This window comes from Engystomops pustulosus, chromosome 9, assembly GCF_040894005.1.
Source record: "Engystomops pustulosus chromosome 9, aEngPut4.maternal, whole genome shotgun sequence".
Lineage (NCBI taxonomy): Eukaryota > Metazoa > Chordata > Amphibia > Anura > Leptodactylidae > Engystomops > Engystomops pustulosus.
The window spans coordinates 97,005,605-97,023,111 of record NC_092419.1 but is presented as its reverse complement, the minus strand read 5'-3'; the positions used below and the strand labels follow the sequence as shown (position 1 = coordinate 97,023,111).

General features: G+C 43.9%; 1 protein-coding gene across 8 annotated transcripts in view; it reads left to right on the top strand.

Moving 5' to 3' along the window:
* IQSEC2 (IQ motif and Sec7 domain ArfGEF 2) overlaps positions 1 to 17,507 on the top strand; it is a 152,922-nt gene that overhangs the window by 25,205 nt on the left and 110,210 nt on the right. For 3 of the 8 annotated variants that reach the window (XM_072124257.1, XM_072124272.1, XM_072124271.1), the window contains exon 1: positions 4,568 to 5,184. The exons of 2 other annotated variants lie outside the window; for them this stretch is intronic. In XM_072124257.1, the coding sequence (XP_071980358.1) occupies positions 4,706 to 5,184 (479 nt within the window). In that variant the 5' untranslated portion in view covers positions 4,568 to 4,705. Of the gene's footprint in view, positions 1 to 4,567; positions 5,185 to 17,507 lie in introns of those variants that run through there. 3 more of the 8 variants (XM_072124260.1, XM_072124258.1, XM_072124259.1) reach the window with 1 other exon arrangement.

Below are 17,507 nucleotides of genomic sequence, written 5' to 3'. Positions count from 1 at the left end.
CTAACCACTGAGCCAGATGTGGATAATTCAGTGGTCTCCTTTACGCCGGCATGAGAAGACCCCCATGGATGAGATGGAGCCTGGCAGAATTACTGCTGTAAAGACATTACAGGGATATATTGAGCTGCTTTCTGCTAGCGTCTGTCAGCGTGTGGGTGGGTGTATTTTTTTTCCTCTCTCACACCCCTCGTCCCCCCCTTTTTCTGCAAGCATGTGGGAGTTGGCACATTGTGTAGTGTGAGCTCTTTGCCTTCTTCTAGAGATTAGTGTAGCCTAATGAGTAAAGGATATCAGGTAGAAACAACAATGCATTGTACGGTGTGGTGGTGGGGGCGCATGGACCGCTGTCTCCAGCCACAATGAGGTGGAACAGTCAAAGGTTTAGAGTGAGTCACTTTTATATCAGAATGTCCAGACTGATATCACACAATACAGCGACGATACATGTAACCCTCTGCAGGATTTACATTCATACATACACAAGAACACACATGTAGACAGTATAAACTATGGGGCTGCTACTGTGTATAACACAGACATCTCGTTATGTGGCAGAGGCTCCTTGGGATATTTCCCATGTCTATGCATGTATGTGCTGCTGTACATCGCTGCAGCATATACTACCGCCATATAAGCAATATACATGATACTCTAGACCAGTGATGGCGAACCCTTTAGTGGCCGAGTGCCCAAACTGAACCCAAAACCCCCCTTATTTATTGCGAGGTGCCAACCAAAAATTAAAGCAGTAACTTATTGCTCCCTGTTCTTCAACAACTTTTAATCATATTGGCCTCCTGAGGACAGCAACACAGTAGAAAGATGGAAAATTTATATCATTTTAGCTTCTTTCCAGTGTCCCTCTGTACACAGAGAATCGTGGGACCAGCAGGAGGTCCTCCACAGATAATTCACCCACTTTTCCTACAGTCCCAAGTAACGGAGTAAGTAACACTTTCATATATGACTGAAAGCAGCATGTTTTAAGTTACTTGGAACAGCAGGAAGATTCTTTGAGTCCTGTCTGGTGCACTGGGGTGATGGCCCGGGTGCCCACAGAAAGGGCTCTGAGTGTCACCTCTGGCACCCGTGCCATAGGTTCGCCACCATTGCTCTAGACATATAACCCCATATACAATCTCTAACATTCTCACAGTGCCAGCTATAGTAAGGAATATGCATACATTTGAATACTGGGACCACTGACCCCTATGGTGGATCCTTCCATCTATAGGCTCATTGGAATATCTTCCAAAATTTTCATTTCCCTGCCCCATGTGTTTTTTTTCCATCAAAACACATGAAAACATGGGCTAGTGTAGAAGGTAATTTTGGTAAAATCCCTTTGGATCTTAGGTAGTGAGGAGGCTATTAGTTACATTTATGATGGTATAGGGCAGCACAGTGGCTCAGTGGTTAGCATTACAGCCTTGGGCTGGGGGACCTGGGTTTAAGTCCCAGGATCAACATCTGCAAAGAGTTTGTATGTTCTCTCCGTGTTTGTGTGGGTTTCCGCCTGGTCCTCCGGTTTCCTCCCACACTCCAAAACATACTGGTAGGTTGATTAGATTGTGAGCCCCATTGGGGACAGGGCCTGATTTGGCAAGCTCCGTGCACCGATGCGTAATCTATGTGCGCTATATAAATAAAGGAATTATTATATCAGTGAAGGGATTATAGCTAATTACAATATTCCTGATGGTCTAGGGGTGTTATGGGGTAAAAGGGGTTTTAAAGGGTACTGCAGCTCAGCGGACAAAAAGGATGTCATAAAAGCATCCTCTATTCCGTACATATCCCTTAAAATGTCACATAAAAGGTGTCGTCCTAGTTAGTCACCCCCTTTGACATGCACAAATATTTAATTTTCAATTAAAGTGCATGTTGCCCTGTCTGAACACAGAAACATGCCTGATAATAAAACATGTCTAAGAGTATAGTCTCTGATCATATCTCCTACTACAGCCCTGGATATACTTGCCAGTTGTCCCAGATTTATTGAGACAGTCCTGGCAAATCGGACATGCCCCAGTATGAAACTAGGGTAGGGTGACACCAACAGTCCCTGATCAGAAACATAGGCGAGTATATTATATGGCCTCTGCAGGAAAGGATAAGAGTAATTTGGACATATTAGTCTGTGCCGATATATTCACAAATATATTTCTACACATGCATAAACAGCTGGATACACAGATATAGACACAGGCCCAGGAGCTGGTAACATTTGTGTTCCTGCGGATCCTCTAGGTGCGGCAAGTCTCTATCCTGAGGGCTGTATTACATGGATTCTTTCCAACCAGGATACAGTCATGGCAGATTATGGCAGCAGTGTAATCCTTGTGTTGACATAGGCATGATGCTCCTCATATCATTACATCAGAGTTCCTAGTTTCTGGGCTGGAACATTGTGACATTTAGAAGTCATGCATATGGTATTACCCTACAGGTGATGTCACCTGATTTGCAGAAAACTGGGTTTTCTAGACTAAGGACACGTCACACCCAGGCAGGTAATTGCAGGTGACTCTCTGTGAATTCCCCATGGCAGTGCTGGATCTGTTGTATTTTGGTGCCTTGTGTTGATTAAAAATGTTACTCGTCCTGCTAAGGCGTGCGTCATTTCAGAGAAAAATATGCTAAGGAAATCGTTATGTGACCTCATCTGTGACGGAGACGCATCACACTATTGCAGAGTGCAGTTATACGTATCGTTTAACACATGCATTTCAAAAACGCAAGGCGACAGCTGTAGAGAGATTTGTCCTATAAAATGACTGTTAACTGTTGCATTTTGGAAGTGCACATGTTAACACCTGTGTTAACATTGTGTTAACATTTGAGTTTTGTGAGCGCAAAGGTTAACATCGGTTTAATTAGGCTGATTTCTCTGCAGCTGTGGCATTGTGTTTTGAACCACATGTGTTAAATTCATGTGTGAATGTACCCTTACAGGGGCAGGGAAAAAGGAGATCCATAAGTCTCCCCCTGATTTAAAGAGGTTGTTCACTTAAAGGACATTATCACCAGATCAAGGACTTACATGCTGGATCTGCTCTTCTTTGAGCTTCGTATCCCCTAACTTTTAAGGTAAAAAAAATGCCATTTAAAATTATGCAAATGAGCGTGAGGGGCTCTAGGCTCCATAGGAGTTAATGGAGACTGGAACCCCTCAGGTTCATTTGCATAGTTTTTAAAGCCCTCTTTTATTAAAAACAAGGGCATAAGAAGCTAAAAGATGAACAGATCCTGTCAGAGGGGGCACATACCAGTATGTCAGTGTGCTTGGTTTACAATCCGTGATCTGTTCTTAGATGTCCTTTAAAGCAAATTCCAGCAAATAACTGATAATGTTTGTGTAATGAAAAGTTATACACATTTTTTTTACATACTTTTCTACGTTTTTTCTAGATCTCTGCTTGCTGTCCTGCAACAGGAAACTTCATCTTCAGGAAGTAAAGTTTCCTGTTGCATGACAGCAAGCAGAGATCTAGAAAAACCATTATGAATTGGTGGAGAAAGTATATTAAAAATTTGTACAACTTTACATCACACAATATCAATTATTTGCTGGAATGTGCTGGAAGTGGACAACCCCTTAAACACTTTCCTGCCCGGTTTCTGAGAAAGCTTGCTGTAATTGACTCCAGTCCCATCTCTCTCTCTCAGTTGTATTGATATATTTTACCTGTACTTCCAAGATTCGTGTCTCTACGCCTATGAGATGTGATGCGATGAATAGCCCCGTCCTTGCTGTAGGACCCTATTATAGGTCACTGGGTTTTATCGATCCCTATTGGTACCTGGTGTATGCCACTACCTTGTGGCTTCTGTGATGTATGGATGCAGATGCATTATGTCATCTTATCACTAGTTTAAAAGGGGTTGTCCAGGATTAGGAAAGTGACAGCCTATTCTTTGGATTCATGGACTCTCAGAAGCCCCAGCTAATAACAGAATAAAGGGGTGCCATACTCCTGCTTCTCCCTGTACACTAGATAGTAAGTCACAGTGGATTTGTCCTATATTAATAGAAGGGGATGAAGTAACAATACTCTGCAGGGTTGTTACTGTATACACAGGTAGACACTGGAGAGGCAGCAGTGTGCACGTGTGCTGTGACTCACCAGGGGGCGACAGTGAGCACTATAATAAAAGCTCCAAGCAGAGGGAGGCAGGGGAGAAAGTTTACAATGATGAAAAGTTACAATGTTTAACCATCTTTCTGAACCCTTACTGTATGCTTGGTGTCAATGTGACGTGTGGATGGAGTCTCCCATAATATTTGCTCAGTGTCAGCTGCAGTAGCCACGTGCATCCAAAACAGGTCGCCCCTGGCCCTTGCTATTTATTTTCATTTTCAGGCACTCCTTCCCGAGGCATGATGGGAAGTGTAGTTCACGCCCGTCCCGCAGCCCCCACAGGTGTCACATCTGACAGGTCGGAGGTGGGCGGCACTCACTTGTTTCGCCTACACTCTAGCCGCGGATTGGTCGGCCACGCCCCACCCCCGCTCGCTGATTGGGCGCCCGCGGAGAGTGACGCGCTTCGCCTCTCGCCCCCCGGCTCCTCCCGGCTGTCAGTGCGCAGTGACTCTGCAGCAGTCTCCGCGGTAGCATCGCGCGCTCCGCCCCCGGCAGCATGCCCGGCCGCCCGACCTGAGCGAGCCCCGCAGCCCAGCTCCGTCACCCTCCACCCGGCGGCTATGGAAGGGGGCGCAGGCTCGGGCCCCAACCCCGGGGGGCAGGAATCCCCCAACCGGGCTGTAGAGTATCTGCTGGAGCTCAATAACATCATCGAGAGCCAGCAGAAACTACTGGAGACCCAGCGGCGCCGCATTGAGGAGCTGGAGGTGCAGCTGGACCGGGTCAGCCAGGAGAACCGGGAGCTGAGGGAGAGCCGGGTGGAGCAGCAGCACCGAGCTGACTACAGAGACGCGGTCGGAGGAGGAGGGTGCGGGGGCTACGGGCATCACCATCACCCGCAGCAGCATCACCACCACCACCAGCAGCAGCAGCATCACCGCGGGGAGAACCAGGCAGGGTACCAGGCAGCCTACTCCACCCCTCCGCACCACCACCGTGCCCGGGACACCCCCAGGTCTAACCGGGCCACCTCCCGCAGCTCCAGCCCCGGAGCCGGACACAGCACCACCAACAGCCCGGCCACCACCCTGCAGAGAAAGTGAGTACACAACATCTGGAGCCACTACAACTCCCAGCATGCCTCCAAAACACATGCTGGGACTTGTAGCTCTGCAGCCACCGGTTGCAGATCCCTGGTACAGGGTTGTGAAACTACAACTCCCAGAATGTTTTTCAATGACCCACATGCTGGGAGTTGTAGTCCCACTGCTGCCTTTTGCACATCCCTGGTAAAGGTAACCTGTGAAGCTACATCTCCCAGCATGCCCAACAATGGTCACAGCTTCACAGCCGCCATATGTGTATCCTTGATGTAGGGCGGTGGTCTTTAACCTGTGGAACGATATCTCCCAGCATGCTGGGAATTGTAGTTCCACAACAGTTTTCCAGCAGGCCTTGACATCTACTATCAGGGCTTGCAGGGAGATGTAGTCTAGAATGGTGTCCTCTTATGATTGTGTTAGAGCTACCGGTGTCCATAGTGTTTGCTGGAAGATCCATCATAAATGATATGCTGGTGGCATCCTGGAGGGCAGCATATCTCCATACTTGTCAGATACGTGGCATGCTGGCAGCTATGGGGTCAGTTCACCGGTGCTGCACTGCAGAGCTGTTTGGCCTCTTTGGAAGTCAGGCTGCATTTTTCTGCAGCAGAGCTCCATCATAGAGCTCCATACAGATGTTCCTCACTGCATGTTATATGGGGAAGCTGTGTACAGTCTACATGTCCCAAAGGCATGAGAAGAAAAGGACCAGACAGTGGCGGCATCTGCCCTGATGTGTACAGGTTATGCGATGAAGCCATATTATTTGGGCTGCATTGGACAGGCTATTTGCCCTCATCATCTTATAGAAATATATAGGTGCTTATGGGTGTTGGGGTATATGTTTAAACCTCTATATGGCACAGTTCATAGGTAAATACTGTTACTCTCCAGTCTGCAGCATAGAAGGTATCAAATGTTATAGTGGATTCTCTATAGGAGCCAATGATTACACCTTCTCCTCCTTTGATCCCAAAAGAGAAAAGTTGCACAATGTAGATCTCATCTTGCCAGGAATTGGGCCTTCAGTGACAGTGTACCCATCTGGTGGGTTGTGTTGGTAAATCTGCCACCAGGATGAAGGATTGTGAACCAAGCACCCTGACATACTGGTGTGTGCCCCCTCTGGCAAGATCTGTACTTATTATGGCCTAGTTTTTTTTTTTTATTCTTTAAAAAAAGCTTTTAAAATTATGCAAATGAGTCTGAGCGCCTCCAAGCTCCATAGGTGGTAATGGAGCCTCTCAGGCATATTTGCATATTTTTTTAAACTTACAAAAAAAAAAATCGAGCATTGGAAGCTTAAAGAACATCAGATCCTGCCAGAGGGGGCACACCTCAGTATGTTAGGTGCTTGGTTTACAATCCTTCATCCTGGTGATAGAGGTCATTTAAAGGGATTTAGTGGGTGTAGTTAATCTTGCATTATGGGGTTTGTGTTCTGTTCTGTTATAAATCGCATTGAGTTGATATGTAGAACTTCAAAGTCCAATGCTGGGCAGCATCCGTCCTTTAATCTCCATCCTGTGATGTCATCAGTGACATCAGTACTGAGGGGTTGTGTTGGTAAGTGACTGTATGCGTGATATGACTGTGTGGCATAGAGGCGAATGGAACTATTTCAGGTACCAGGTTGCTGCCAAGCTGAGGCATCATCTGAGTTTTGAGCACTGACAAGTGACAAACACTTAGGGTCTGACTCAGTCTGGTGGGGGCGCTGTACAGCTGTTATGATGGAGGTGTAATCCATGTAATGGGTATGGGTTGGAGCATGAGAGTGACATACCCCCATATTATGTACTTCCTGAGGAGTGGGTTAATGGGTTGCAGGATTGGCAAGTTGAACACTTTTCATTGGGGCCAAGCAGTTGCATCTTGTATCAGTCTTCCTATAAAACTACTAGAAAGCACTGTTTATGACTTGCCCAAATTTCACGGCCGTCTATATGCAATATGATAATCCAACATTGTCGTATTGCAACCACAGGGTTATTGTTGTTTTTGTTGTCCCTCTTTTATTACGCATGGAATTGTACATCTTAGTTTGCAATGCAGCATTGCTGACAACATGGGTGCAAATCCTATTGATCAAGGTGAATAGTAATAAATAAATATAATAAAGCTTAAAGGGGTTTTCCCATCTTGGCATTTACATTTAATTAAATTCATTTGCCTTTTATAAACATTTCTTCAATTGGATGTTAATTAAAAAAAATGTTCCTATGTGAAGATAATTTCTCATAAATATAGTCATGTTGTCCCTTAGAAACCAGATAGCTTCCTCGGAAACGACCACGTCAAACTCTGGCAGCGGTGGCCAGACATGCACTAATGAGCTCTGCCTGATCACCTGGATCCAGCAATCATTACCACAGGACGGCTGTGCGACATGTAGTAACTCCCGGACATTTTATATACCATAACCTTTTGTTTCTTTGTGCACTCAATTCATCAGAGGTGGCCGTATCCGAGGAAGCCATCTCGTTTCTAAGGGACAACATGGCTACATTTATGAGAAATTATCTTCACACAGGAACATTATTTTTAATAACATCTAATTGAAGAAATGTTTACATATGGCAGATTAATGAAACTGAATGTAAGTACCCAGATGAGAATACCCCTTTAATGTTCCTTAGTGCTATACAGATCACAATACATTTCCAGGAAGAATAACCGAGGAATGGTGCAATGCAGAGGGCCATATGAGTTTTGTTGTGTACTACCTTGAAATATCTGCTTTGCACGGGATGTTGGTGTAGATGGTTAGGATTTCGTATTTTATGGACAAATTCTAAAGATATTAGTAGGGGTCCGTGCAAAGTGGGGAGTTACCATATAAAACTGAGCAGCAGATTGGCGTGATTTTTATTTTGTATTGTGCCAGAATTTTTCTTTCTGACATTTTTTTCCTCTTCAGAACACATCATGTTGTTCCATCTGTAATGCAGACGGCGTGCCGTGTCTCTCCGCAGCCACAGATTTGTACATGGGCTCTGGGGACGTGGAGTGTGTGTCTTGTAAATGGTGATTTGCTGTAATACACAGAGATGGACTGTTTGGTTACTGCAACGGAGGTACAAAACGGAGTGACCCAGTTCTTCTCTAAATGGGTGTATGTGCCAGCAGGGGTGGATTAAGCCTGCCATGGGCCCTGGGCTGTATAAATATTATAGCCTCACAAGTCTGGAATCTCTTCCTTCATATGGTACTAGAATGTATCTTACTGGGCAATGGAGGATGCATCCCTACTGCCTGTTTTCAATGTGCAGTTTCAGGACCTTGGGGGACCTTCAAAGGTCCTGAAATGGCTCTTATGTGTAGTGAGAGTAGGTACAAGGATTTAAAGGGTTAGTAGTATAAAACTTGGTGGGGGGTTTGGTTGGCCATGGGCCCCGACTTACTGCCCAAACCGCCTTTATTATAATTTACTACTGTGTACCAGCTCTGTAATATACAATATATTTAATATGTAATATATTTTTTCGCACTATAAGGCGCACAAAAAATCCTTCAATTTTTCTCAGAAATCAAAGGTGCGCCTTGTAGTCCAGTGCGCCTTTATATATGAACCGTACTTATAGTCAACAGCTGCCTTGAACTGTTAACAGTTCACCTGCTGTTTATTCATCCTTATAATCAGGTGCGCCTTATATATCAACCTAGACGTTTTAGCAGGCATTTATTGATGGTTCGCCTTATAATCTGGTGCACCTTTAAAGTCCGAAAAATACGGTACTTAAAGGGGTGTTCCAACTTCATAAACAAAAGCCCAGAAATTACTTTCCAGCTTGCTAAACTACATACCTGGAATACCCCTTTAAATATCTGTCCTCTTGACTGAGAGATCCCTTAATGCACTTAAATCACTGCAAGGAATTTCGTATTCCTCATCGCTGCCCTGTAATTCACACAGAAAATTAGAGGCCAGATGTTTCTCAGCGGATTTTATAACACAAGCTGTTTGCTGCACAGGGCGGTGTCAGAATATTTGGGATGGCTCACATGGAGAACTAGAGATTTGTCTGCTAAATACTATAAGCCTCTGTGCACATTTTGGTAGAAGAACCTGGACTACTCCTGCATTACACAAGAAAGTTCCCATATCAACCAATTGGTTTGCTTCTTTCATATTCCTGTAATAAAAAAATTAATCTGGAATAAAAAAATATAATAGCTGGAATGTGACTGGTTGATATGGATGACTGTCAAACTTTTCTTCTGAACCAGTTTTAGAACCAGCTGTGGATTTATTGACCTTCACAGTCCATGTCATAAATCCCTATGTTCACTTCAGTTCAGGTTTGTAAGGCCATGGTCAGACTAGGACAGCAAAACGGCCAAATTCACAACCGCATTGAAATTGTCTCGAGTTGCATGTACTACATTTGTCCATAAAGGAAACGGAGCATCTCCAGTGGTACACGCTGTAAAAAATTTTTTGTATGTGCAGGCGGTCCCCTACTTAAGAACACCTGACTTACATACGACCCCTAGTTACAAACGGACCTCTGGTAATTGGTAACTTACTGTACTTTAGCCTTAGGCTACAATAATCAGCTGTAACAGTTATCACAGGTGTCTGTAATGAAGCTTTAGTGTTAATCCTGGTTCTAATGACAATCCAACATTTTAAAAATCCAATTGTCACAGAGACCAAAAAAAATTTGGCTGCGGGTTACAATGATAAAGTATACAGTAACGACTTACATACAAATTCAACTTAAGAACAAACCTACAGACCCTATCTTGTATGTAACCCGGGGACTGCCTGTATTGCATTACTATAGGTTACATTACTATGCATTGTCTGAACAGGGGCTTGCGTCTATCGGGACAAAATAGTTTTGTTGCATGCAGGTTTTTTTCCATAGATGGTGTTTTTGGCACAGATGTTTTTAATCTCTGTGTGTATCTGCATTATTATTATTATAATAATAATAATAATAATATGAAATCTACCATCAAAATCCATCATGATAAACCAGGGACACTTGCCCATAGATCCAGACACAGTGACTGTCGTAAACTTATATTTGTTAGCAATGGACTCCTTCCTTCTAAAAACAACTTTTAAAATTATGCTCATGAGTCAGAAGGGTTCCAGAGCCCTTCCATGCTGCAGGAGCACTTCACGTGCGTGCTGAAAGTTTCTCTGGTTCTGTGAGATTACATCAGGCAGAGTGAGGGGGAAGTGCTAAGGAGCAGGGGGGAGGGTGAGACCGTGTAACAGCCTGAGCTTGAGCATGGAGGCCTTCGGACTCATTATCATAATGATAAAAGTTGATTTTTGAAACACACATTGATTTTGAAACACATCCAAGAAGATTACCACAGTCACAATGCCTGGATCTATGCGTAGGTGTCCCTTGTTTATCACAATTAATTTTGATGGTAGATTTCCTTTAAATAACAGTTTCATAATCTGCTTTGCATATTGGGAGAAATACCCCCTATGCCTGAAATGTGTAATTATAGAGCTATTAAAAAGCTGTCGCATAGCAACGTGTGTCGGAAGGGACAGGTAATGCAGTCCGTACCTCACGGTCCTGTGTCCCTTGCAGTCCCTGGGATACGTACAAGATAGGTTCTTTAGATTTGCTCTTGAGCTACAATTATAAAGTATAGCTGTTCTGACTTGTATACATATTCAACTTCAGACAAAAAACACTTCTTCTCTAGTGACAATTGGCTTTTCGACATTTTTTACTGTCAACAATTATCAATAAAACTTCAATACAGACACCTTACAGACGATTATTGCGGCCTGGGACTAAAGTAACATCTAGAGAGCTTCATCAGAGGTCAAAGTGGGCGGAGAGGTCCGTATGTAAGGCTACGTCCACCCCCGTATGGGGGACTGTATACAGCCAGGGTATATACGGCCCTCACCGGAGGCAATGGGCAATGGCGCCGAATGGGGGCCATATGGTGCTAACGTGTGGCAACTTACCGTTCCGTAGCCGGGAGAAAGATAGGACGTGTACTATCTTTCTCCGGAATATGGCGCTATTCTCTCCCGGACGCCAATGTGTTCTTAAGTTGAGGATCGCCTGCACTGCAAAAAGCATGGTAGCTATTTTGAACGTCAGAACCAAAAATCTGTAGCAAAAATTTCAGTAGATGGGTTAAACCGGGCAAGTCTCTGTAGTATCCTGTGTATTGCACCGTCCCTTTAAGCCTGATGGATGGCGAGTAGTTCCCATCCCTGCATCTGAGGAGATGAGCTCAGGATTGTATTACTCACCAGCGCACACAGCGAGACGTGACGACACAGCGTGAGCCAGGCCTGTCACATCTCCACGGCTGATGGGCATGAACGTGTGCCCCGTGCCATGAGCAACTGTTACTCACCTCTCCACTTACTATTTGTCGTTCTCCGGCTTCATCAGGAATATATTTTTTGCCCCATGGTCTGAAAACCCTGCAGGGAATTTGTCAAATGGCTTCTTTACAAAAAGGGAAAGAAAATCGCCATTAATAAGTCATTGTGGAGAAGTGACAGGAGGCTTGTTGTGGTGGATTCACGGCTGCGCACCCGCTTTATACCATTACGTGGCACTCGTTGCTTTCACTTTGTTTCTCTTTGGTTTTTACTTTTTTTTTTTTTAATTTTATTTTTCAAAATTTACAAGGCAAGACAGATTGGCAGAAATAATTTTAGCAATAAGTAAGCTGCTGACAGGCCTCAGGAAATTCCAGGATCTATCAAAAGAAGTGCAAAATATACGGTTTGTCTGTATTCACAATTATGGCGCTGTAATTCTGGGTTATTGATGTGATGGGACTTGTTTTCACGTCTACATTCTTTCACTAAAAAACAGAAGGGACGTTGAGAAACCTATTATTGCTTTATGGGATTTTCCAATAGTCATTATCAAATGTTGCAAACATAGATCAAATGGTTAAATAATAATAATAAAAGCACTAGACACGTGATGGTGTAAACAAAGTGGGCAAAGGTGTAACTTGTAATAAGGACACCCTCTACCAGGTCTATATTCAGCAGCAAACTATATTCAGGTGCAGGGAGTGTGAACGCGGTGGTGTGGCGGGGCAGGGGGGGGCATGGTTGTGGCGGGGCAGGGGGGGGCATGGTTGTGGCGGCGGCATGGGATTGGCGGGGCAGGGGGGGGCATGGGAGTGGCGAGGCAGGGAGGGCATGGGTTTGGCGGGAGTCCCATTGGCTATAATGGGACTGTGGATCCTGTATTAGTTTGCCCATCGTTTTGCCATGTGAATAAAAATCCTTTTTGTTTGTTTTATTTTGTTTGCTTTTAGTGAAATGATAGAAATAAATCGCTGTACAGAGAATCAAACGTGTATAACAATATAGTGGAGGGCGCAGTAAAAATCACAGCGGAGCAGATGAGTACGTGGATAGAAAATGGCACCCAATGTCAGGGTCACATACAGATAATGGTCCACAAGGTAAAAAACAAATCCATAAATAGGAGAGAGTAGCAAGTCCGAAAGACGGAGGAGTGAAGAAAAATGAAGAAGGGAGACCAGGGATAAGTAGGGATAGTTGGGTAGCGGCCTAGCAGTCAACAAGGCACATCTTTGGGTAAATGCACTTATTTTGCACAAATTTTCTAACTAGAGAATGGAGATTGGGGTCCTATGTCCTAGTAGAGGGAACATTTCCATTAGCACGTGACGCCATCACCGTCTTTAAAGACCGACCACGTCATGAAAACTGATGGAAGTCCCGAGTCCTCAGTCAGGAGCTCCTCTCTTCTCACATACTTATTATTTAAAGGGGGGTTGTCCCATCATTTCAAGTTAAATCAAACTGATTTTTAAGGGTCCAGTTACTGGGACCTCTACCAATTACATGAACCGGACCCCAGCTATTTAGGGAATGGGGTACCCAATCTCGCTAATCAGTGGGGTTGCAGATGATTTACATTGCTCCCAAAGACTGGTTTCACTGTTTGTTGGAGTGCTGGAGATATCTGAACGCTGGGGCTTATTTACTAAGGGTCACGCTACTCACTTTTGTTGGACTGTTCGCTGTTTTCAGGATTTGTTTCAGGATTTGTGCAGGTATTTAACAGGTTTACACTGGGATTGTGCTGAACGCGATCAGATTTTGGCACAGCTGTACTGGCTTTCATGCGACATAAATCGGGAGGGATCTGTCAGATGATCCGACTGATCCGGACTGAACGCGGGATTTAACATTCAAATTGTGTTGCAAGACCAAGCACTTACATGCACCAGGAAGAAGATGGTGAACTCTGTTGGACCTGAGCGGGGAATCGACACATGCAGGATATCGGGCGCAGTGCTTTATCGTCGGACAATGCACTTTCTGTGAACTCCAAGAAACGGGTAAGTAAATGCGCCCCAATGTGTTTGCTAATATCCTTCACTCTTCTATGTTTAAATGGTGAGAACAGGACCCATTTTCGGATTGCTGGCAGTCCTTTTTTTTCCGTGATAGGCGAGAAGCCCCAGCAGTCGGACTTCCCACTGATCCCCTCTCCTGTGGACAAAATTTGAACAACCTGTTAAAGAGAAGGTGATAGTCTACCAATAAGTAGGTATCTATGCCCATGGCAGCAGCGTCAGAGATGAGTGAAGAAAGTTTTTAGCATAACTTTAAAGGAACCTTGTCCAAAAGACGGAACCCTTTCTACCTGAGAGCGGCTTGTGTTCAGCTTCTGACATCCCTGGTGACCATTTGATGATATATTACTGCATGTAGAGGATTCTTTACAGTAAGAGCAGTTTCCTCAGTCTTGTGCCCTGGATCACAGTACAGCTCCCCCAGCGCAGCCTGTACCCAGGCATCAGAATAATATGTGCCGTGTCTTCTCAGAGACTTTCCCTGGCAGGTTGTTACATAACGTGTGCACAGTATCCCTTCCCCGCTGCGCTTGACAGCCGCCTGTCAGTCATTTTTGTCATGATTCTCTGGATCCTGCCTCCTATTGGCTCAGACAAGGCTAATTCTGTGTGATGGATCCGCTCCAGACTGCAGTGTACATTGATACCTGGCTGTGTCATAGCATCCGAGGAATACAAGCTGCTGCTATGGGGCACTTCCATGCTTCCTATGGTTGTGAAATATTTTACGGCTCTGTTGATTTAATCAGAAAATAATGTATGAAACCTTTACAGAAAACATGAATTTATATTGTTGTTTAGTATTTATTTTATTAGACTAGGACCTGTATAAAGCAGAGTACACAGTGTCCATAGCCCCATACAGGCAACAGTGGGTCTCAGAAGTGGAACCCTGCCACAGATATTAAAGGGAACCTGTTAACACATTTTTACAAATACGATTAGTGACATGTTTCCATAGAGCCCTATTTACTAACTGATATCCTTCTTTTAGCTAAAAATTGTTTCCCTCACAAAAATCAACTTTATCTCATATTACCTGGCATTAGAGGGGGGCTTGTCCCACTTGACCGGCCACTCCCATCTTCTCCTCCCCATGTCCCATGCCCATGTCTTCTAAGTATTTAGCACTTAATGTCATATGACCAGGGTGATCTGGTGCAGTCACATGTGGCGTTTAACGTGTGCGTTTTAAAATGCAATGCCACAGCTGAAGAGAGATTTGCCTTATTAAATAGCTGTTAACATTTGAGTTTACAAAACACAATCGTAAACACATTAACACGTTTATCAAGCTTGTGAGAAAGCGTTACATGCATGAAACAGCCCGGCACTCTGTGGCGTGCCCAGCGCCTCTCTGTATTCCTGCATGGAAGCATCGTCCGATGAGTGCCCAATTTCTCTTTTTGCCCCTTACTTAAGATGAAAAGTAGATAATCCAATATGTCTAAAGTAAGGGGCAAAAAGAAAATGTATGAAAAACATAAGGTGCGAGTCAACTTTGAGATCATACAGGACAAAAGAACATACAAACCAACATATATACTCAGTTCAGTTTATAGGGGTGCACTCTAGATCAAAAGTAGATAATCCAATATGTCTAGAGTGCAACCCCTATAACTGAACTGAGTATATATGTTGGTTTGTATGTTCTTTTGTCCTGTATGATCTCAAAGGTGACTCGCACCTTATGTTTTGCATACATTTTCAGCCTTACTTGGCGAATGGGTGTAGCTTAGCAGGAAAGCACATGTTTCATGATGCGACAGATTGTGCAAAGATTTGAGCAAAATTTTGGGACCAGATCTTTATACCAACCATTGGATGGTGTAAAGTTATACAAAAATACCTGTGATAAATGTGGCTTCCTGACGCCCAGCCAGGACATGGCCAAGTGGTTATTTCCTGGGTGTTGAACGGAAGTAGTCGTAGTAGTAGTAGTGGGGACTGTAGAGGTAAGTATGATCTATGATATTGTTCTAAACTTTATTTAGACCGCATTGTCATATTGCTCAACTTCAAGAGGCTGCAGCGAGGTTATCAGCACTTAAAAACCACAAAATACCACATTTCAACACAAAATACCATCCCAGAAATTTTGCACAGCTAAATATCAATTCATCACCAGTAAAATACTACAGTAAGACAGACCTACACTGATAAAGACCCCAAACCAGACAATGAATGACACAAACCCAGACCAGATAATTTGAATTACCCGTAATAATAATAAAGACCCCAAAAGAGACAAAGAACAATACAGACCTTGCAGCAACAAAACTACAGATCCACCACACCAGCCAAATCATAGCACTGACCCCCCACAGTAGCCAAATCATAGTATTGAACACCCCACACCAGCCACATAATTAATCATAATGCAGACCCCAGAAGAGAGGAAAAATAGTATTAATAAACCTCAGCCAAATCATAATTATTGAGGACCGCCAGACCAAATAATTAGTATAAAATGTAGACTTCCCAGATCAGAGTAAAGGACATTTACCACCGGTTTTACTGGTCCCATCCACAGTGCAAAGATCAGGTGACGTCACGGACCACGTAGCCGGAGCACCGCAGACTTATTAGCATAATTTTTAGAACTCCTATATTGACACAATCCCGGCATATAGAGTTATAACCCCAGAAGTCCTGAGGAGCTTAATTCTGGGGGTAGATGTCCTCTAATAATAATGTAACTCCTAGACCAGAAGATCAATATGATGGAAATTTACCATCAAAACCCATCATGATAAACCAGGGGCACAACTAGTGGCACTGCTGTTTGCTGTGCACCCGTTTGCATTTTCATCCCTTTTTTTTTTTTTGTTTAATTTTAATTAAACGGACAACCCCTTTAAGAGCAGAATATAACTATTCTAGGATCATTGGGAGTTTTATGACAAAAGGTACTGGAAACGGACCAAAACAAAATGTGCTGTTTGCCTTTGTGAGCAGTACAGAGGACACGTCTACTCATTTCATACTTTAGGCCCGAAGGCATCAAAGTCAGTAATGAGCAAAGATTTACTTTACCTGTTTGTCGCGCTTTCCATACAATAAAGTAAGTCGCTCTCCAGCACTTGTGTAACGCGGCTCTGACGTTACTAGAAAATCGGCAAACAGTTAAAACTACAATCATCCACCGACAATTTTCAAGTGCCATGAAATTACATTGTGCGGCTTTAATTGGCTTTTAGAGATGTTTTTCCTGAAGTCGGCTGCCACGTGAAGTAGAGTTTTATTACAGGGTGCCCTTGACTGTTTATTCCGTCTCGCACAAGGATCTGATTAAAGCTTTACCACCTTACAAAATGGTGCGCCGAGCCTGGACGCCCGCCAGCTGTGTCCAAACTTTCTGTTCACTGACTGCATCCTCGAGATAACAAGACATGATGATGCTTAAGATTTACCTGCAAAGATCTGAGATTGGATAACATTAGCAAAATCTGGCCTGGCATTGGTGGGCAGACGCTGGGTGACACTACCAGCTGTGGCCACCCATTACAGTCATGTCTGAGGACCTCACGACTCCTCATATGTCTGATTTACAAAGTAGTGTCCCCCCCCCCCCCCACAAATAATAAATTCTGGATCCTCTTTTGATACAATGTTATGTTGTGCTTCTCTGTTATTCTTCCGGAAAATATGACTAAATCCACAAGTGGGTGTTACTAAAAGAGTGCTTACTAAAATTAAATCAAGGGGTGATGGTTGTGGTTGAAGTAGATGTAGCTTAAAGGGGATGTCTTATTAGAAGGTGTTCCACCTCTGGCTGTAGAGGTGTGTAGGTAAAATAGTCATTTAATTCAGGACTTGCCATATAATACCACCTCTCATGGGGGGGCTCAGCACCTACGTTATTCACCCACTGAACTAGTTTGCTCTTGTATTCGGTCACCCTTATAAACATTTAAAAGGATTTTCTGGGACATTCATCATCTATCTGTTGTCAGGAATATCA